Source organism: Gigantopelta aegis, chromosome 7 (assembly GCF_016097555.1).
Source record: "Gigantopelta aegis isolate Gae_Host chromosome 7, Gae_host_genome, whole genome shotgun sequence".
Taxonomy (NCBI): domain Eukaryota; kingdom Metazoa; phylum Mollusca; class Gastropoda; order Neomphalida; family Peltospiridae; genus Gigantopelta; species Gigantopelta aegis.
In genome coordinates, this window is record NC_054705.1 from 41,641,859 (window position 1) to 41,666,165 (window position 24,307).

The 24,307-nt window shown below is 39.5% G+C and overlaps 1 protein-coding gene across 2 annotated transcripts in view; it reads right to left on the bottom strand.

The window, feature by feature from the left end:
* Positions 1-7,555, bottom strand: part of LOC121377344 (doublecortin domain-containing protein 2-like) — a 141,177-nt gene extending 133,622 nt beyond the window's left edge. Inside the window, exon 1 of one of the 2 annotated variants that reach the window (XM_041505292.1) lies at positions 7,068-7,555. In XM_041505292.1, coding sequence (XP_041361226.1) covers positions 7,068-7,393 — 326 coding nt within the window. In that variant the 5' untranslated portion in view covers positions 7,394-7,555. The remainder of the gene's footprint in view (positions 1-7,067) is intronic. The other variant, XM_041505294.1, reaches the window with a different exon arrangement.
* Positions 7,556-24,307: the final 16,752 nt, after the last annotated feature.

A 24,307-nucleotide genomic window follows, 5' to 3' on the forward strand; every position in this document is an offset into this window, starting at 1 on the left:
AGAGAGAGAGAGAGAAAAGTCTGTTTTGTTTAACGACACCACTAAAGCACATTAATTCATTAATCATCGGCTATTGAATGTCAAACATTTGGTAATTCTGACATGTAGTCATCAGAAGAAACCCGCTACATTTTTCTTAATGCGGTCCCGAAGATAAAACTAAAGAAGGTTACATCAAAACTGAAAGGAATGTTAAATATAATTTTGTAACACAAACAATATACCCAAGTACGTTGCATAGGTTTCGGAAACCAGGTAAAGGCGATACCAAGTTATAGTTGTTTAATTTATCTTCTTGTTTACATCCAATTAATGTTCAAGCACGCTGTTCTGGCCACACATCTCAGCTATCTGTGCTGTCTGACCAGGACAGTGGGTTAACTGTTAGTGGTTAGTGCTAGAAAAATCGGTATAGTGGCCGCACACCCACCCACTGTGTCTTTAAACTCGCTTTGGGTGAGAGCTGGTGTTGGGTTGCGAATCCTGTACCTGCCAGCCTTAACACATATGACTCAATCATCACACCCCTGAGGTAGGTATCTCCCAAACGTGAAATACCAATTAATAATTATATACCCGGTCTCTCTAGTAGCTGGCATCCTTCGACGCCTAAATAATTTATAAACGGTCCCCAGTAAGACGTGCAGTATGACAATGGCTTTATTTGAAAAGACAAAGAAACATGAAATATGAGAGGTTGTATGATTTCCAAAATAAATTATGTATGAGTAAAATCGAAGAGCTGAATACAGATGTAAAGTGTGGGGAAAGAAAAAACGAAACACACACACACACACACACACACACAGAGAGAGAGAGAGAGAGAGAGAGAGAGAGAGAGAGAGAGAGAGAGAGAGAGAGAGAGAGAGAGAGAGACAGACAGACAGACAGACAGACAGGTAGAGACAGAGAGAGACACACACAGAGACAGAGAGAGACACACACAGAGAGAAAGAGAAACAGAGAGAGACAGTGAAATATACACACACATATAAAGAGTGAGATAGAGAGACAAAAAGAGAGGTAGAGAGAAAGAAAGAAAGAAGGACAGAGAGAAAGAGATGGAAAGAGAGAACGAAAGACAGAGAGAAAGAGAGGGAGAGAGAGGGAGTGTGGGGGGGGGGGGGGGGGGAATGCCACGCAACACCACCTACTTATCTGAGGCTAGATACGCCCCTGTCAAGCAATGAATCAAGTTATTTGTCTCGTTTTGTTCTGAATACACATACACACAAAGACATTTATCACACATACGATCAACAGCATATTGGCCTTACTGTGTTTACTTCGGTTTAGTTCACTAAGAGCTATATGTAACAGCGGTTTATTGAATCGGTGCACCTTTTAATATTACACTAGCGAGCCCGCCAAGTAGCTTTTGTGTGTCCCGGTAGTATGACGTACAAATAACACGTGACTAATCAACCGTGACCGATCTAAGGTTATTTCCACAGTCGCCTGTCCCAGTATTAAGATATACTGAATTCACTGAGGTTGTCGTAAGTTAGAGGATATCTTGGGATTATTGTCATTTTAAACTCTAGCAGCAGAAAACTGTCGTGTATATGGCTTACACATCATTAAGAAAGGCCTATTGAGCTATTTCTCGTTCCAGCCAGTGCACCACGACTGGTATATCAAAGGTCGTGGTATGTGCTATCCTGTCTGTGTGGTAGTGCATTTAAAAGATTCCAAGCTACTAATGGAAAAATGTAGCGGGTTTCCTCTCTAAGACTATATGTCAAAATTACCAAATGTCTGACATCCAATAGCTGATGATTAATAAATCAATGTGCTCAAGAGGTGTCGTTAAACAAAACAAACGTTCTTATATGTCAAAATTACCAAATGTCAGATTACTAAATGTTTGACATCCAATAGCCGATGATTAATAAATCAATGTGGTCTAGTGGTGTCGTTAAACAAAACAAATTTCTATTACGAAAGTTAAAAGTCTGCTTGGTTTAACGACACCACTAGAGCACAGTGATTTATTAATCATAAGCTATTGGATGTTAAACATTTGTCATCTTTATTGTGACATATAGTTTTAGAGGATAAATCCGCTACATGTTTACATTAGCAACAAGGGGTCGTTTATATCCTCTCTTCCCACACACAGGACAGGACATGCCATAAAGTTTGATATATCAGTCGTGGGGGTACTGGGTGGGACGAGAAAACCACCTAATCTGATCCACCCTAAAACGAACACACCAAAACTGTGACTGGACAACCACGAACACACTGCATGTACAGAAATTAATATTCTAAGAAAAATATAAATAAAAAAGAACATGGACCTTTAAATATTAAAACATCTAACCGAGATTGCAGCTTTATGGAAACAATGGTTTGTACAGAACCAAAAAAAGTCAACACAGATTGCAGCTTTAAATTTAAAACAACAATGATTTGTAGAGAAGACAAGAAAAGTCAACAGGGATTGCAACTTTGAATTTAAAACAACAATGGTTTGTTTTGAACACATGAACAATTAACAGACATTGCATCTTTAAGACAACAATGGTTTGTTTAGAACACATGAAAAGTTAACAGACGTTGCATCTTTAAGACAACAATGTATAAAACACAAGAAAGGTCAACAGAGGTTGCAGCTTTAAACTCTAGACAATAATCGTTTTTAGTTTAGCAGTGCACTACGCTACACAACAAACCAGAAGTCAAGGTTACGTTTGAAACAAATTCCGTTAGTGATATCCGACACGCCATTTTCGCTAGTGAGTGGATTCATAGTGAATTGTAGTTTTAAAGAGACTGTTCTCAGGGTGCAGCCATTGTAACATGTTTTCAACTGACAGAGTTTTTTTAGCAACTGAAAGTACATATTAAATACATTTTTGTTTTAAATGTTAGTGTCTGTCTATATATATATACAAAATAAAGAACAGTAAAATACTCATATAACTAACTGAAAGGGACCAGGAACATCGGTTCGTAATATACGTGTGTTTCCGTACGCTAATCTTTGTAGTAGCCCAAATTGTATGTTTCCTCCAAGTAATTTCTAACGTATGTATATATATATATATATATATATATATATATATATATATATATATATATATAATATAAACTAAGTATAATTTTGAAAAACCTAGAAACGAAAACAGAGAGATAGTGAAACAGATCAATGGATTTCAAATATGAAACAAAATATTTGGAAAACAATAAAAACAACAACAAACAAACAAAACAAACAAACAAAAATTAAAACTAAAAAAGAAACAAAACTGGAATCCCCCCCCCCCCCCCCCCTCCCCGAAACAAATAATATCCCCAAACACCCCATCTATTTTCGGATAATGTTAAATTTGTACACCTTACTATTGTTATTAAATAGTTTATAGACAACCAACAATCTGAACACCAACAACACAAAATCACAAACAAACATATTAACAACATTAAAACATGTTCATTTGTCATTTGTTTTACTATAGCAACAACGGTAACCATTGATCGATTTTAAATTAACATAATGATATATTTCCTGTATGCATTGTTTAAAAACAATATTGCATTATGGCGTAGATATCTATTATCTCATTCAAAATCGCGATCTTTTGAACTTTTGAGCTTTGCATATTGTAATTCCGCATTGTTCACGAACATGATACGACAATACGTAGTAGATTATGATCGGCGATAAAGTGACACGCAACAGAATGATGTCTACTGAACTTTAGTAAGATATACGTTGAGCATCCAGGGTAGTCAAGGCAACAAGGAACTATACAGTAACTGAATACGTCAAAGCTTCTTAGCTGGAACTTTTAGCTGCTTTCTGTGCCAAATATGTGTGTTAGTATTATCTAATACTGATATGTTTCTCTATTGATTTGTTACTAGAATTTGTAGACACTACTAAAAAAAGACTAACCTATGTCACTATCAGATACCGATATGTTTCTGTATTGATTTGTTACTAGAATTTGTAGACACTACTAAAAAAAGCCTAACCTATGGCACTATCTGATACCGATATGTTTCCGTATTGATTTGTTACTAGAATTTTTAGACACTACTAAAAAGAAGCCTAACCTATGGCACTATCTGATACCGATACGTTTCTGTATTGATATGTTACTCCAATGTTTACACACTGTTTAAAAAAAAGCCTAACCTATGGCATTATCTAATACCGATATGTTTCTGTATTGATTTGTTACTAGACTTTTTAGACACTACTAAAATAACTTAACCTAAGGCACTATCTGATACCGATACGTTTCTGTATTGATATGTTACTAGACGTTTTAGACACTACTAAAATAGCTTAACCTAAGGCACTATCTGATACCGATACGTTTCTGTATTGATTTGTTACTAGACGTTTTAGACACTACTAAAATAGCTTAACCTAAGGCACTATCTGATACCGATACGTTTCTTATTTGAGTTTTTAGACGCCACTAAAAGAAAGCCTAACCCATGGCACTATCTTATACCGATACTCTCCTGTATTGATGTTACTGGAGTTTTCAGACATTACTAATACTAACAAAAAGCCTAACCCACGGTACTATCTGATACCGATTCTTTCCTATATTGCTGTGATACTCGAGTTTTCAGACGCTAGCAAAACAATAGGCCTGACCCACGGACTTTCTGATACATATATTCTCCTGTATTGATATGGTACTCGACATTTTAGATACTAGCAAAAAATGTCTAACCCACGGCACTAGTTTACAATTAATCAGCGATATTTAGTAACGTTTAAAATCTAAAAACAGACAAAAGAACATATGCAACAGCTGGTTATGTTTAGTGTGTGTGTATGTATGTATATAAAAGAAATAACACGATGTGAGAAATAGGACTAGGAATGTGAATGGAAATAACACGATGTGAGAAATAGGACTAGGAATGTGAATGGAAATAACACGATGTGAGAAATAGGACTAGGAATGTGAATGGAAATAACACGATGTGAGAAATAGGACTAGGAATGTGAATGGAAATAAGAGAAGGGGCCATAAAAGTAAGCGCCTCTCGCAGTCAGTTCGTTGCCACAACAAACGTCAGCACAGGGCAGTACCACAACAAACGTCAGCACAGGGCAGTACCACAACAAACGTCAGCACAGGGCAGTACCACAACACACGTCAGCACAGGGCAGTACCACAACAAACGTCAGCACAGGGCAGTACCACAACAAACGTCAGCACAGGGCAGTACCACAACAAAGGTCAGCACAGGGCAGTACCACAACACACGTCAGCACAGGGCAGTACCACAACAAACGTCAGCACAGGGCAGTACCACAACAAACGTCAGCACAGGGCAGTACCACAACAAACGTCAGCACAGGGCAGTACCACAACACACGTCAGCACAGGGCAGTACCAGAACAAACGTCAGTACTGAGCAGTATCTCAACAGTCTGCCACGACACTTGAGATTATACCTTGTACTCTTGAATACAGACCAAGTTTGAGTTTGGAAAATGATGTTGACACCCAGCATTGAGCATTGCTTTTAACCTCTAATGTTGTGTCTTGAGACTTTTTTAGTTCAGATTCTAATTTTCAGCTTGAAGCAGATAATAATCTTGACTTTTTTTTTTTTAGTCTGGACTAGGTTTGAATGTGAAGCTTAAACTAATTTTTGTTTTGAGTCTCGAGTCCAGAAAATGTTTTGTTAACATCAGGGTCGAGTTTGACTTGAGATACTCAAAGTATTCTATGAAGACAAAAGGTTACGGACCACACAGATAATGAGAGAGGAAATCCGCTGTCGCCAATTCATGGGCTACTCTTTTCGATTAGCAGGAAGGGATCTTTCATATGCACCATCTGACAGATAGGATAGTACATACCACGGCCTTTGTTACACCAGTCGTGGTGCACTGGCTGGAACGAGAAATAACCCAATGAGTCCGCCGACGGGGATCGATCCTAGACCGACCGCGCATCAAGCGAACGCTTTACCACTGGGCTACGTCCCGTCCAGTCTCGGAAACAATGATTGTCGATGTCGTTATAATACATGTACCTTGGCATTGGCTTACAATTATATCACACTTCCGGTCTCGTTGTCATGGTGGTTTTTCTTGTTTTTTGTTTAATGTGTAGGTGTATTTTAGGACACACCTACACGTTTTAAAAGGGAAAATGTAGATGTATCATAATGCATCTACATGTCCATTTAAGTTTAATGCTTATAACCTTCTGCCATTCATAAAAAGGGCACGAGCTTTCCTAAAATGTGTGTTACTATATATACCAGCATAGCCCTAACATGCTGGAATATATATATATATATATATATATATATATATATATATATATATATATATATATATATATATATATATATATATATATATATATATTCCTGCATTTTAGGGCTATGCTGGTATATATATATAGCATTTAGTATTTCTACATGAAATCTTTTCCGGGAGGATGGTTTCAGGGATTCCAGTGTTGTATCTAAATCAGGGACGTATGGGCAATATTTGCGATTTGTTTTTGAGGTGGGATGGGATCTGGGACAACGGGGTGATATCTGATGGGTGGATGGGTGGAGGAGGGTGCCGCCTGTTATCTTCTTCATTCTATTTCATTTCTTTTTATTTGGGTTCGTGACACGAAGAACACATCGAGATATCTGGCGTATGCTTCTGTCATACCTCATGGATGGGATATATCTCACAGATTGCTGGTCCAGCTTCACACAGAACCTCCTTACGACATCATCCATGGATTGAAGCTCGTAATTTCCTCTAACCTTTATAAAGGGCAATGCTCACGGGGGAATCTCTGAATTTCCTCTAAACTTTATAAAGGGCAAAACTCACGGGGGAATTTCTGAATTTCCTCTAACCTTTATAAAAGACAATACTCACGGGGGAATCTCTGAATTTCCTCTAAAATTTATAAAAGACAATATTCACGGGGGAATCTGAATTTCCTCTACCCTTTACAAAATACAAAACTCACGGGGGAATCTCTGAATTTTCACTAACCTTTATAAAAGGCAATACTCATGGGGGAATCTCCGAATTTCCTCTAACCTTTATAAAAGACAATACTCACGGAAATCTCTTGAAGGACTCGATCCCAGCAGCCACGTATCTCCCACTGGGGTCCAAATCGTCAATCGAATGCACTTTGTGACCTCCGTGAGGGGTGTATATATTCCTGACCGCCCCGAACGTGGGGTTCAGGCGGTGGGTGATCTCGTCCAGGCACGATATGAAATCCTTATTCCGTTTCTGGTTAAACAAGACTTTCTTGCCGGCGAACTTCAAGTCCCCGTTGATGTAGAAGACGGGCTGAATTCCCTGCACGCATCCTCTCATATAGCTGGGCTGACGCGATCTCGGGGACGACTGGTCGTCGTACGCGGACGATTCGTACATCACGGAAGCTCGTGGGTTCTCTTCTCTGCCAATGGCGGCAAAATAACTCAATGTCGTCTGCTGGGTTTGGCACAATATGTGTCAAAAATATTTTTGTTGACTTCTCTTCACGGATTAACGAGATTTACAATGTCCTCGGTAGAATACACCATGGACTTTTCCTTAAACTACCACTATTAACAAAACAATCTGTTATCCTCTTTTGGCCTCTGTATCCGAAAGGCGGCAAAAAATCTAACAACGTCTGCTGCCGTTTTGGCGTAAACACTTTCCTAGAACACGTAGTCAACGAAATCCCTTTAACTACAACCATAAACAACAACTCGTGTCACCACTCCGACACCCTGACCAAACTGTCAGTGCAGGGTGGTAACCGGGTGGGGTCGAAAAAGGCGGTTTCGTTTCTGCCGTCCCGATTCCAAACTGAAGCACTTCGCCATCTTGGATACGTCAGTGTTTATGCTGGTAGTTCCTGGACTCGAGTCGGGTGGCGCTGTTAGAAGAGCCTGTACGAATCGCAAACGACAGCACGTAGACGGGGCACACACACATACACATATATAACACAAGATATTCGGTTCTTAAGCAGGTCTGAATAGACACTGATAACGTGACGGTGAAGTGGAGAGCTAGAGATCGCGGGCGCAAACAAACGACGGACTTGTTACTCGCCGGGTTTACTCGCGAGGCTCAAATCCATTATCTGTATTTTTTTCCCTTCCAGATAGCTGGCTTAGCATTCAATACGGGTGGTTGTGTTGTCTTCAAGAACGGCATGCATACCTGGCGTTCCGGGTACACTCCATTTCTTAGTCTTCACAAGGCGGATAGCAAGCTTGAAGAAATAAAAACACACTCTACGTTTCGATATGTTTCACAAGTAAATCACAACAGATAACTGTCTCCCAGAAATAACATTCCTATTAACGATGGTCAAAGGTGCCTTGTTATTTTGTTTCCTTGTGTATTTGTTATGCTCATGAATATTACTCTAGGATTAGTTCTTAACAAGAGTAGTAGTAGTGGTATTGAGAAAAACAAAACAAAAAACACACACGAATTTTCGATAGCTTAACTTAATACAGATAACTGTCTGCCAGAAATAACACTGCCAGAAACGATTGATAAAGGTATCTTCTTTTTTCCCCCTTGTGTATTTGTTATTTTCATTAATATACTGTATAATTAGTTAATAGGTAGTAGTAGTAGTAGTAGTAGTAGTAGTAGTAGTAGTAGTAGTAGTAGTAGTAGTAGTAGTAGTAGTAGTAGTGGTAGTGGTAGTGGTAGTGGTAGTAGTAGTAGTAGTAGTAGTAGTAGTAGTAGTAGTAGTAGTAGTAGTAGTAGTAGTAGTAGTATTGAAGAATAAGCACACACGATAGCTTAAGTTAGTACAGATAACTGTCTTCAAGAGATAACATGCCAATAAACGATTATCGAAAGTGGATGTTTTTTTGTGTGGGTTTTTTTTTCACCGTCTCTTTTGTGACCGTTATTTCCACGAATATCGATTCAAGATCGCTTACACGGCTCAGCCAACTATTTGTTGTTTGCTGTCCGACAATATAGAGAGAGAATAGTTCTAGTGAATGGAGAGTTAAACAGAATACACGTAGGATATGGAGAGAAAAAACAAACTTGGAAGCAACGTTGTTTGTCTTCGTTACGTCACACGCGGATGAAGTGTTATTGCTTTTATAAATGCCGCAGCGGTTAAACCTAGACAGCCTTTCCAAAAAAAAAAAAAAAAAAAAAAAAAAAAACCAGTTGAAAATATCGCGTGCGTGACGCCCGTGAAAGCGAAGTTTGGAACTTACGAACAATGCCGAGCATTTTAATAGGCAAAGCGTGTGGTGCGCTTTCATCGTATTAAAGCCGAATGCAATATTAGTCTTTGATGCCATGGTTTCCATGGTTACAGGGTAGAGTTAATGGATAAGGACACCAAACATTGGGTGACAATAAACGAGAAGAAAAACAAATCAGGAGAATGTATTATAATTCTAAAGACTTTTAATCTAAAGCGTACAAGTTAGTTACGTAGGCTATATTTTAACAGTTAAAAAAAAATTTTAAAAAGAAAGAAATGTTTTATTTAAGGACGCACTCAACACATTTTATTTACGGTTATATGGCGTCAGACATATGGTTAAGGACCACACAAATTTTGATAGGAAACCCGCTGTCGCCACTACATGGTCTACTCTTTCCGATTAGCAGCAAGGGATCTTTTAGTTGCGCTTCCCACAGGCAGGATAGCACAAACCACGGCCTTTGTTGAACCAGTTATGGATCACTGGTCGGTGCAAGTGGTTTACGCCTACCCACTGAGCCTTGCGGAGCACTCACTCGGGGTTTGGAATCGGTATCTGGATTAAAAATCCCATGCCTCGACTGGGATCCGAACCCATTACCTACCAGCCTGTAGACAGATGGCCTAACCACGACGCCACCGACGCCGGGTAATTAAAAAAGAAGAATTATGATAAAATAAACACAAATCGTGTAATAACAGCACATTTCTTATTTTTAAATAATTAATAATATATCTTATTTTTACAACAGACCAAACACATAGTTATGTTTAAAAACCTAGAACAAACATTTATCCTTTGCGTCATTCCCTTTGTGTGTGTGGCGGGGTGTAGCTCAGTGGTAAAGCGCTCACTTGATGCGCGGTCGGTTTAGGATCGATCCCCGTCGGTGGCCCCATTGGGCTATTTCTCGTTCCAGCCAGTGCTCCACAACTGGTATATCAAAGGCCGTGCTATGTACTATCATGTCTGTGCATACAAAAGATCCCTTGCTACTAATGGGAAAATGTAGCAGGTTTCATCTCTAAGACTAAGTGGGCTATTTCTCGTTCCAGTCAGTGCTCCACAACTGGTATATCAAAGGTCGTGCTATGTACTATCATGTCTGTGCATACAAAAGATCCCTTGCTACTAATGGGAAAATGTAGCAGGTTTCATCTCTAAGACTAAGTGGCCTATTTCTCGTTCCAGACAGTGCTCCACAACTGGTGTAACAAAGGTTGTGGTATGTACTATTCTGTCGGTGCATATAAAAGATCCCTTGCTACTAATGGGAAAATGTAGCGGGTTTTCTATCTAAGACTAATTGTCAAAATTACCAAACGTTTGACATCAGATAGCCGATGATTACAAAATCGATGTGCTCTCTTTAACGTTCCTTTAGTATGTGATGATGCTTAGGACCTGTTATGTTGTACCCCGTCGGTGGGCCCATTGGGCTATTTCTCGTCCCAGCCAGTGCACCACGACTGGTATATCAAAGGCCGTGGTATGTACTACCCTGTCTGCTGGATGGTGCATATAAAAGATCATTTGCTGCTAATCGAAAAGAGTAGCCCATGAAGTGTTGACAGCGGATTTCCTCTTTCACCTGTGTGGTCCTTAACCATATGTCCGACACCATATAACTGTAAATAAAATGTGCTGAGTGAGTCGTCGCAGAAGAAAACCGCTACATTTTTTCTAATGCAGTAAGGGGTCTTTTATATGCACATTTCCACATATGCGTGTGCGTGTGTGTGGGTGGGGGGGGGGGGGGGGGGGGGGTTGTCGAGATCCCTCCTTCAAGCAAATGGTCTTGTTTTTTTCAATATATTTTCCGGAGGAGCATGATTTCCCACACTATGTATGTATGTATGTATGTATGGGTGGATGGATGGATGGATGGATGGATGGATGGATGGATGGATGGATGGATGGATGGATGGATGGATGGATGGATGGATGGATGGATGATTTTATAAACTGTAATACAGTTTAAAAAGAAAAGAAATAAAAAAGGTTTGATGGGGGCGGGGGGACAATATAATTTCATGTACTTTTTATTTTTTTATTTTTATTTTTTTGTATTATATTATTAAAACATCCACCTACAGGATAAGGTGTGACGCTACGTTATGAATTTGACATACAAACGGCATACTGTATGAATATTTGCAATGCTCTTTATATATATATATTTTTTTTTTTTGCATCATCATTCGTGCCGGTAACGTCAGTGGATTGTTACTGTACATTGTTATATAGTCCTGCGCGATCTTTATTCCCTGTCAGGTGCGGATCAAGGTCAGAGGCGCATCTAGGGGGTGGATGTGGTCCCGGGCCCCCCTAAATTTTGCGACTGAATGAATGAATTTTTAACGACACCCCAGCACAAAAATACACATCGGCTATTGGGTGTCACAAATGGTAAGTATATTTTGCGACAGTTATAATTTTATTATATATTAATTTTTTTTTTTTTTTTCGATCCCCTCCAAACATCCCCCAAAGTTCCATTGACATTTCGCCTCATGTCATGCCCCCCCCCCCCCCACACACACACCTAAATGTATTTTCTGGATCCGCCAATGAAGGCAAGCCCTTAGTTAAGACATGTGGAGTGTGTATGTGTGTGTGGGGAGGGGGAGGGGGAGGGGGAGGGGGCACAAGCCAGATAGTTGGACCAAAAACAATTTCTCGAGTAGGAGACAGTCTAGCGCCTCCTCTCCCCCTCCCCGGTTCCTACGGGCTAGTCCGTAGATCCGTAGGAAGACCGAATATTTCTGTCTCTGTAATTAAAAAATAAATAAATGTAAAACATGAAATAAAGCTTTAGAAAGACAGAAATATTCGGTCTACCTACGCGTCTGCAAGTTGAAGGTGCTTGGGTGCGCATTCCAACGGTATTTTGACATTTTCCGTAAAGTAACGAAAATGGCCGGAAAAATTACCATAAAAAATTACCAACATTCCTTTGTCGTGACGTCAACAATGCTTTGACGTGACGTCAGTATGCTTATTGATGTCAAAGCGATACCACATACATTCTTCTGGAAAACTCCACAAATCGCTTTTTGACATTTATAATCATATTTATTTTAAACGTGTATACATATAAATTATCTGTGCATGGATTTAATACTACCTAATGACGACAGGTAACTCCAAGTTGTCTTCTACAAGTGCTGAGTGCTGAGTGGATAAATATTACACGAATAGAGGTAAGTGTTCAAAATTATTATTTGTTTATTAGGTTGGTGCTGGAGGGGGGGGGGGGGGGGGGGCCAGGGAATTAATGTAGCCAGGTTTTTAGATTGAGCGGCCACAAATCTTGGAAGGGGAGATATATCTGGGGAGGACCATGGACCCCATGCTCCCACGCTACCCTCCCCCGACTACGCTAGTTATGCGTGTTAGTAAGATTGTAAAAGTTCTCGCAAGGTCAATTCAGTTCAGTTTATTGAATTAATATAGTCGTAGGAACTGCCCTCGAGAGTGCTGGAGGGGCACACCCTCTCCAGCACCCTCTTCAACGTTCGAAGTTCCCCGAAAAAGCCAGTGTTAGCATGTGAACTCATAGGCGCCGGAAGATGAATAAAAAATGTTATCGGTGGTAAATCTTAAGACAGAGATGAATAATATTTTATTGCATTTCAGGACATCTAGTTTAAAAATTTTTTTACGGGGGAGCATACCCCCCGAACCGCCCTAGAAACTTTGCTTTGCGGCTTCGATCTCAGTCAGACTCCCCCCCCCCCCCCCCAACACACACACACTTTCAATTCTTTATTCAAACTTTGAACAGTAACTGCTCATCAGTTGTAATTACAAGTAACATGTTGAAAGACGAATGAAAGGTGTAAAATAAGAATAACAATATAAACATAGCATTATTACAATCAATCAAAGGAGAATATAATAGAATAAGTGTAATTCGACTTTGTCTCTAAGTAACAATAAAATATGCTTCACGTTTTTTTAATACTTTCCATAGATATTTACCTAAATTACACAAATCTTTAATATTATTTGTACTTAGTAACTGTATTAATTTGAACATAGATGGACGCATCCTATAATATGTTTTAATATATAAAACTCTTAAATCGTTAAAATATGGACAGCATAATATACGATGAAACTCATCTTCAACCTCCCCCAGTTGACAAAATACGCATACACACACACACACACCATTCACACACCATTCACACACACACGCACACACACACACACACACACACATAACACACACACCAACACACACACACCTCCCACACACACGCACCACACACACACACACACACACACCACACACCACTCACACACCACACACACACCACTCACACACATACATACACAAACACACACCCACATACGACACACAGACACACACACACACACGCACCACTCACATACATACATACATACACACACACACCACTCACACACAAAGACACACACACAGATACACACACACACACACACACACATACACATAGAGATACATACACACATACACAAATAGACACACACACACAGAGACACCACTCGCACACACAACTCACACACACAACTCACATACCACACACATACCACACACATACATACACACCCCACACTCACACCACTCACACACATACACACACCACTCACACACAAAGACACACACAGAGACACATACACACACACACACACACACACACACACACACACAGTCTACTTGCTTCCGCCGTGCCTGTCACGGCTTCATGACCCCCTGTTTGATTTCGCGGTGGATCCGCCACTGCATATCCTGTGTGTGTTGTCCACCTACAGAGGTTTAATGAGAGTTGCTTCCCTTTTTGAAAACCTCGAAGTAAAGAGCGGTTATGTTTTAAAATGGTTGTTATTATATTATTGTTTGTTTGTTTTTCTTTGTTCTTGTCTTGTTCTTTGTTCGCATTGTTAAGATATTGCCTGAATACCATATTAGTAATTATAAACCTTCGGTAAAATACCCCTGTGTAGACTGTGCTTTACGAAAAAAAATGTTTTTTTTTGTTTTTTTTACATTTTATTTTATACATAGATCCATATTTGAAATAGAGAATAATACATGAGTGGCCGTTAGATACCATTTATCTCACAACGAGATGTTTTTAAAGGTATCTAACGAGCGATACGTTTTTAAACAACGAGTTGTGAGATAAATGGTATCTAACGGACACGAATGTATTATTTTATTTTTGTTACATATCCTCAAAAACCAGGTTTTAAGCAAATTTTAACATCTTTTTCGACTAAAAGTTATTTGCAGCCTTTGCACTTACGCGTCACTGACACATTATTGTCAGATTAACTATACAGTGTAAACAGTGTAATCGATTTCGATCGTGCTGTTTTTCATTGGATGTATGGCAATGGTGACCTGATCATCGCTTTGGAGCAGACAGTGGTATGTCTTGAAATCGTTAACAGACGTACATGTGTAAACAATTATGTGTTATGAAAAATAACGAATGATGTTCTCACCAACGGGTGTGTAAGACAGATATTATTAAGCCGATTGACTACATTGGGAACCAGGCCCCGTGCTTATAAACCTTAAAGTCTAGACTTTAATAAAGTCCAGACTTTAACGTCATGGCAACGCCATTCAACTAGCATTACGTTAAAGTCTGGACTTTATTAAAGTCTAGACTTTAAGGTTTATAAGCACAGGGCCAGTCAAATAGTTCGCGAACGTTAGCGTCGCTAGCTGTCGCTGCGTTCAGCCAGACCGAGCAAAAAACAAATATACTGGTTTATGGGCTTCACGGTAAACCAAATGGCCATGTTGGGAACCAATCAAATAATTCGCGAACGTTAGCAAACAGTTAGTTGATTGAACTTGGGGCTGGTGTTTACCGGTCTCGGTGGCGTCGTGGTTTGGCCATCGGTCTACAGGCTGGTAGGTACTGGGTTCGGATCCCAGTCGAGGCATGGGATTTTTAATCCAGATACCGACTCCAAACCCTGAGTGAGTGCTCCGCAGGGCTCAGTGGGTAGGTGTAAACCACTTGCACCGACCAGTGATCTATAACTGGTTCAACAAAGGCCATGGTTTGTGCTATCCTGCCTGTGGGAAGCGCAAATAAAAGATCCCTTGCTGCCTGTCATAAAAGAGTAGCCTATGTGGCGACAGCGGGTTTCCTCTAAAAAAACAGTGTCAGAATGACCATATGTTTGACGTCCAATAGCCGACGATAAGATAAAAAATCAATGTGCTCTAGTGGCGTCGTTAAATAAAACAAACTTTACTTTGGGGCTGGTGTCATGCCAACGGCATGCACGTGAGTAAACACATATAATACCTAAAAGTTGCGTGCTATTTGCTACACAACGACTTGTTATAAATCTCCAGTTACAATTTGTCGGTGTTTGCTTTACAAAGTTGTATGTTTTTTTCTCTTCATGTGCAAGTAGATGTGAGATTATGGACACTTCTAGCCGGCATTATAAATGATCAAACGGGATTGGAGTGTCGTACACGTCTCATGTAACACACGGACAAACGACAAACTGTAGCACTCCATTGAAAAACGTCTAGAGCTAGGCTGGTCACGTTATTTATGACAGTATGCGACTCGTAATCAACATTTACACGTGAAGGCGGGTTAGGGGACGTTGTACGCGTGTGTGTGTGTGTGTGTGTGTCTGTGTGTGTGCGCGCGTGCGTGTGTGTGTCTGTTTGTGTGTGTGTGTGTGCGCGCTTATGTGTGTGTGTGTGTGTGTGTGTGTGCCTGTGTGTGTGTGTATGTAGGTATGTATATATATTTGTACGTGCCTGTGTGTGTGTGTGTGTATGTATGTATGTATGTATGTGTGTGTGTATGTATGTACGTGTATATGCGTGTGTGTGCGTGTGTGTGTATATATGTATGTGTTTGTGTATATGTGCGTGTATAGATATTTGTACGTGCCTGTGTGTGTGTGTGTATGCAGTGTGTATGTATATGTGTGTGTGTGTGTGTGTCGTGTTTGTTTATGTATATGTGTGTTGTGTGTGTGTGTATGTACGTATGTGTATATATGCGAGTGTGCGTGTGTGTGTGTATACACGTGTGTGTGTGTATGTGTGTTTGTGTATGCATATGTGTGTGTGTGTGTACGTATGTGTGTATGTATGTGTGTGTGTGTATGTATGTATGTGTTTATATGTGTATGTATGTATGTGTGCGTGTATGTATGTGTTTGCATGTTTGTGTTTGTGTGTGTGTGTGTGTGTGTGTGTATGTATGAAATGATGGATAGATGGATGTATATATGGATGGTTGAGTGGGTTGATGGAAGGAAGGATCAATGGATGGATGCAAAGAAAGAACAAGGATGGATGGATGGGTGAGTGGGTTTTGGGTAGATGGATTTTGTGAATGGGTGAGTGTGTGTGGGCGGATGGATGGATGGATGGAAGGAAGGGTAGATGGATGGATAAGTTTTGTATGAAGAAAGATGGAAGGAAGGATGAATGGATGAAAATAAGAAAGGATCGAATATAATTAATAACCAACTAGTGAAGTAGACCAATCTAATTAAAGTCCAACAGACAGGATAGCACATACCACGGCCTTTAATATACCAGCCGACATAGCCCATGGGCCCACCGACGGAGATCGATCCCAAATCGACCGCGCATCAAGCGAGCGCTTTACCACTAACCTACGTCCCGTCCCGTGCTACAATTAATACACTTATTTGAACCATATTGTATACGAAGCATTGTGAACACTAGGTGTATAAAGAATCAAACTTAAACAAAACAAACTTTCTTTATTTATTCGAGGTCAGCAGCATAGGTTTCGCCGTTCGCGAATCGCCGAATGAATTATGTTAACTTGATGTGTGAATCGACACAGCAATATTTGATTACAAACAAGTTTTACAAGCAGTAGATCAGCACATAACATCCATGTTTGTAGACCTTTCGTCTTAGAGGTATTAAAACGTTTTGGAGTCCGGCGTCGGTATTGACTTAACTAGTCATAAACACCGCCAAGAGACCCAAAGGCACGTTGAGCAGATATAAATGAGAAAAGATCAAATATACAATGCTCGATAATTGGACGCTCAACAGCAGATTAAATAGACAGGTTGGTAAAACTGACGAACTGACGAAACTGACATGTTTCAAATGTGTTTGTCTTATAAACAAAAACACCAGGGTTGGTTGTTACGCGACAGTTGGCCACGGTCGCAAACAACAGTTCGTTTTTAGGTCTTTATTAACAATGATATAATATATATAACATATATATATATATATATTCGTGTCTCTTACGGGTTGGTCGGGGCGGAACGTAGCCCAGTGGTAAAGCGTTCGCTTGAATGATGCGCGGTCGGTCTGGGATCGATCCCAGTCGGTGGGCCCATTGGGCTATGTTTCGGTTCAGCCACCAGTGCACCACGACTGCTATCTCAAAGGCCGTGGTATGTGCTATCCTGTCTGTGGGATGGTGATAGTGCATATAAAAGATCCCTTGCTACTAATGGGAAACACTGTGTCGTGCTTCTTCTCTAAGACTATATGTCAAAATTACCAAACGTTTAACATCCAATAACCGATGATTAATAAATCAATGTGCTCTAGTGTTGTCGTTAAACAAAATAAACATACCATACACATATGATTATTTTCGTGCTTATATCCAATTAAGGTTCGAGCACGCTGTCCTGGGCACATCCCTCCGCTATCTGGGCTGTCTGGGTTAGTGGTTAGTTGTTATTGGTTAGTGAGACAAGTCGGTGTAGTGGTCTTACACTTACCCATTGAGTCGTTAAAGGGACAGTCCTCAGTTTGCTGCACATTTTAAGATGTTATCGACTAAAAGAGACTTTTTAACGATTGTAATTACATACAAATAATATTTTTCTGCATACAATATTAGTGGATGTATATTAAACGTGTTTCTGGTCGTTCTAATATTTGTACTAGGTTAAATGTCATTGTAGTTCCTAAAAATGTTTTTTTTTTTTTTCGTACGTACGAAATTATTTGAAGACAAAATCCGGTTTGGGCTTCTTAAAATATTAAGACGACTAGAAACACATTGAATATACAGACACTGATATTCTAAACAAGAAAATAAATTTAATATGTAACTTTAATCGTAGAAATATTTTATTAGTCGGAAACATCTTACAATGCAGCAAACTCAGGAATGTTCCTTTAAAACTCGCTTTGGGTGGGAGCCGGTACCGGGCTGCGAACCCAGTACCTGCCAACCTTATGACCGATGGCTTAACCACTACACCCACCGAGTCGTTAAAACTCGCTCTGGGTGGAAGCCTGTATCGAGAGGAGAACCCAGTACCTGCCAACCTTATGACCGATGGCTTAACCACTACACCCACTGAGTCGTTAAAACTCGCTCTGGGTGGGAGCCTGTATCGAGAGGAGAACCCAGTACCTGCCAACCTATGACCTGGCTTAACCACTACACCCACTGAGTCGTTAAAACTCGCTCTGGGTGGGAGCCTGTATCGAGAGGAGAACCCAGTACCTACCAGCCTTATGGTCGACGGCTTAACCACTGAACCACTGTGGCCGGTCGCAGTGTAACGTGGGTTTTTTTCCCCCATTTTTATTGATGTTTTTTTCTTCTTTCTTTCTCGAGCTAATTGTTATCTTCAGCTTAATCCCCACTCGGTGTCTGACCGTTTAGCGGATTTTTTGTCCCGTGTTGGTGTTGAGAAGTATTTTGCTAACAGTGCGTTTTCACTGCGCGACTTGTGTAGTACTAGCCCGAGTACTCTGACTGTTAGAGAGCTAGACGGACATTTGGACATAAATAGGCTCTTATTACAGAGAGCGTGTTTATGTCCAAATGTCCGTCTAGCTCTCTTACAGTCAGAGTGCTCGGGCTACTGTAGTACACGATGTAGTTATTCCCTTTAATGGCGCTCACGGATTTAGTGGGCCTTATATTTCTAAATATGGACTATAAATGGAAATTACATTCATCTGAATACCAAACCTAGTTGTTGTATGATCCAAAACATTTTAACTGAACTACGATCGAGGGAATTCCATTACACGCTTCATTTTTAAAATTTGGAAGTCTTCTTGTGAAAAGTCATAAAAATATCGCAAAACAGACTCGTAGTGATGAGGTTGTACATACGACAACCGTATAATATATTTTAGAATTTTATATATATAAACGACCGCCGAGACTTGGCAAATGAGGGCCGGCTATATAATAAAATAATTTTTAAAAATAATTATATTATTTCATGACGAAAATAACTGCGAATACGCTGAAATAAAATAATAAACAGTCGGAACAAGAACTCACCATTTATTATTATTATTATTATTTTAATTATTATTATTATTATTATTATTATGATTATGAGGCGCGTGTGCATGAAATTTAGCAGGGGAGGGAGTCTAGACGGTTACAGCGGTATATCGAAAATGGATAACATGGTTTCCAGCGTCACAAATGTGGCCAGTCGTTTTTCGTTAAATGTTTGTAAATTATTTTGACTGATTTGCAAAGTGGTCATTCGGTTTAATGTACAGCGTAACCCCCACAAAAAAAAAAAAAAAAAAAAAAAAAAAACAACCCCAACAAAACAACCCCACCCAAAAAAACAAACACCCCCCCCCAAAAAAAACAAACAACAACAACAACCCCCCCCCCCCCCCAAAAAAAAAAACAACAACAAAAAAACCCCCCAAAAAAAAAACCAACCCCAAAAAAGAAAAACAAACAAACAAACAACAAAACAAAACAGTATAGGGGCCTACTGTCGCATGCTTTGCCGTCCAAAGGTTGGCTTGATTATTACTTAACCCAGTTCTACGTGCAGGGACGAGTGCAGGGACGAGTGCAGCCTGCCGTTTGTGCGTGTGTTCATGCACGTTAATCTTGCATTTTTATAGAACCCCCCCCCCCCCCCGATAAAACACCGCCCCCTCCACCCAAAAAGTTAGTAGTAGACTAATAATAATAATAATAATAATAATAATAATACATAATAGTGTATTATTAATATTATTATTATTATTATTATTATTATTACATGTATTATAATGGTAAATCACGTCGCGGTGGGGTGGGTGAGGACATTTGTCACAGAAACATTACATAAATTTAGAGGGGGACCCGGAAGCGGTCTCAGCATTACTAGTTAAGGGTATTCTTTTAAAATGTAACAATTCCTATCCCAAGTCAGCTGTTATAGCATATTTTGCATACAATATATTTGACAAGGTGGAAAATGAAGGTGTTCATGATCCAGATCTTTAGAGTTTTTTGCGTACGACTAACGATAAATTTATCTATAGATGCAAAGGCCTAACCAGTCGGGATTGTCGACGTTTAACATGCTTGTTACTAAACTAAATTAATGTATAAGCTTATTATCATTCAGTACATGCTTTTATTAATTTTTAATAACTTATTTTCATTGTTATATATTTTTTCTATTTACCCTACGTCGCAGATGACGGTAAAGCGTTCTCGTTACACGAGCTTGGTAAATCGTTTTGACAGTGTAGTTATTCGGGGGATGCCCGTCACGTGACTTAAAATAATACGTCACACCTCTGCTCTCCAAATAGCCGTTATTTTTCTCCGAATTATGGACCGTTGACATAATTTAATTAGTTTTACAAAATAACAGTAATAAGTGAGTTATGGTAATTATGTAGATGTTTAAATAAAGTACTTTTAGCGACAAATCAAATATATATATTTTGTTAGGTCATTAATTAGGTCAACCATCAGTGACAGAGCGCCTTTAACACTGTGTAAGTTTTCCTTGAAACTGGAGTCTGCGACTTTAAGACTCGAAGGTAATAGGTTTGCATCCCTGTACCGGCGCTCCCACCATGCTCTTTTCCACAGATAGGAGCACATTCCACGATCTTTGATATACTTTTTGGGACGGGGTTGGGGGAGCCAAGTGGTCCGCCTAGAAGATTCTATTATGCAACAGAAGCACGTCGGGCGAGCACTTTTGCACGTGCGCTATATTCCACCCCTAATAGTATTATTAAATTACGTGTGGACAGAGGGTTACTATAAATCACGTAGTATGTCCGCGCCTTGAGATAATCAGGGCTCTTATAAAACACGTTGATGAGAATTAGCAAGCGCACGTGCACCCGAGCTAACCCCTCCTCTATTATTACCATCAAATTACGTTGACAGAGGGATACTGTAAATCACGCGGTGTGGTCGCACCTTTGGGGAATCAGGCTCTTATAATATAAAACACGTGGATGAGAATTAGCGAGCGCACGTACACCCGAGATAACCCTCCTCTATTATTACCATCAAATTACGTTGACAGAGGGATACTGTAAATCACGCGGTGTGGTCGCACCTTTAGGGAATCAGGCTCTTATAATATAAAACATGTTGATGAGAATTAGCGACACACTTGGCACGACATGTATTGACCTGTCAATTGAGTGACCTCGACTACACGGTCGAAAATAACTCAGGGCGGGAAAGGAAAAAAAAAAAAAAACTGTAAAGAAAAATTAATCTATTTTTGTTTAAATTGGTTTCGGATATCGGATAATAACAGTAGCGGTTCCATAGTGGGCGTAGCAGTGATGGGGGAGGTGGGGGGGGGAGCAGATATAAGTGGTGGGTAAGCACATCACAAAAGTTAAATTCGAGAACTCGGGGCGGGACGTAGTTTAGAATCGATCCCCGTCGATGGCCCTATTGGGCTATTTCTCGTTCCAGCCAGTGCGCCACAACTGGTTAAAAAAAAAGGTATGTCAGCAGTGTTCGAGATTGAAATTTTTGGCCAGTATCCCAGTTGGATACTAACATTTCAAAATCTGGTATCCCACCTGAGAATTTAGTATTATATGGTATCCCGGTGGGATACTGGGTTCTTGAAGTCTGGTATCCAAAATTAAATTCTGGTATTCCCGGGATATCGGGATACCGTTAATCTCGAACAATTTATGTACTATCCTGTCTGTGGGATGATGTATATAAAAGAACCCTTGCTGCTAAAGCTCATGAAGCGGCGACAGCGGGTTTCCTCTCTCAATACCTGTGCGGTCCTTAACCATATATTGATGCAATATAACCGTAAATAAAATGTGTTGAGTGCGTCGTTAAATAAAACATTTTTTTTCGAGAAAAAAAAGCTTTGCTGACGAACGTCATAACAGATCTAAAAAAAAGAAAGAAAAAGATATGACATTTTAAAGATTTAAACAAAAGTGATACCAAGAATTTTGTTTAGTCAAAAACCATTTTTAAATGTCAATTTTGTTATTCAGATGTGAGATAATTGCATTTCAAGCCATCTATATTTCAAAACACTTCCCGGAATAGCATGCAGATTAGCCACCCATTCCATCGTCAACTCCTGGGTCCACAAAATCATTTTAGCTATCTTGAAATGTATTTTAAATTCAAAATGAACACGTTTGTATGTTTGTTGTTATTTGTTTGTTTGTTGTTTGTTTGTTTGTTGTTTGTTTTTTGTTTTGTTTTGTTTTGTTTTGTTTCTTCTTTTTCACTTCCTTTTTGTGGGGTTTTTTTTTTAAATTTAAATTTAATTTTTTATTTCTTTCATTGGGTTGCCCTTTCCATGAATTGGTCCATGAGCTCTTTTTCCATTAGTCTTTTCCCTCCCCCCCCCCCCCCCCCCCCCCCCGAGAAAAGAAAAACAACATCAATAAATAAACAAACAAACAAACAACAAAACCACCTTATCATAGTCCAAACCACACAAAAAGTACCATTGTATTAATCTTGATTGCAAAATTTTCCAGAGAGCATAAACACGGATCCCCATAGGGAGCTCGGGCGATTCGCGCCTATGCGTAAGTCACTTTGTGCCTTGCATGTTCAGACCCCCCGACATCACGCCAAGATCCACTCTCCCGGTGTGTCGTTTTTAAAAATACTGATGGCTTCGATCATCTTGTTACAAAGATTGGGCGATATATTCCCATATTCGGCGACCAGATACCATTTCAATCACAGCAGGTGAAAGTCTGGCGGCCCTCAGCTTCAGAACTTATTACAGCAAATTATTTACTTTTTATATACTAGTATATATATATATATATATAGACGAGATACCATTTCAATCACAGCAGGGTTGTTGCAGTTGTTTTATTTTAATGATGATAGTAATAATACTAATAGGTCCAATAATGATTGTTTGTTTTGTTTAACGACACCACTAGAGCACATTGATGTATTAATCATCGGCTGTTGGATGTTAAACATTTATGATATTTGACATATACCGGGTAGTCTTAGAGAGGAAATCCGCTACCTTTTTCCATTACTACCAAGGGATCTTTTATATGCACTATTCCAGACAGGATAGCACATACCAAGGCCTTTGATACCATTCGTGGTGCACTGGCTGGAACGAGAAATAGCCCAATAGGCCCACCGACGGGAATCTGTTACCAAACTGACAACGCATCAGGCGAGCGCTTTACCACTGGGCTACGTCCTGTCCCGACCAATAATGATAATATGCCTCATAATAATAATAATAATAATAATAATAATAATAAATTTATATAGAACTCCCCAATACATTCCGCCATTATATTAGGCATATCGCATGACAACATACTTCACCGTGATTTGTCATTGTCACGGGGATTCTATAATTCCCGTAACTGAATAAAACACGATTATCAAAATATCTCTCCTAACTGTATATCTATTAGATCTCTATGTAACAGGCTGTTAAACCCTAGTATGGCTCGTCTCTAGGTAGGATCAGAGATACGATCTTATATAAAGTATATATTATTATAGCACGTTTAGCTCACTAGAAACACAACAAAACACAATACACTTTGGAATCTGTATTATCCTACGCTGACAAATGTACAGCCGTAGTAGTTAATTAATAACAGTAATAATAACAACCCAGAACTGATCACTTAATTAGTTAATCTCTATGTGTCTAGTTACACAACACCCACGCGTGTGATAATTGAGAAACGCTTCCAGGAGAAGTTAATTAATAAAGGAATTACAACACCATTCCTAACTGGTTAATTTTTAATTAACCCTACTACTCGTTCAGTAATGTGTGATAATTTAGGAACGCTTCCAGGGGAACTTAATTAATAAAGGAATTACAG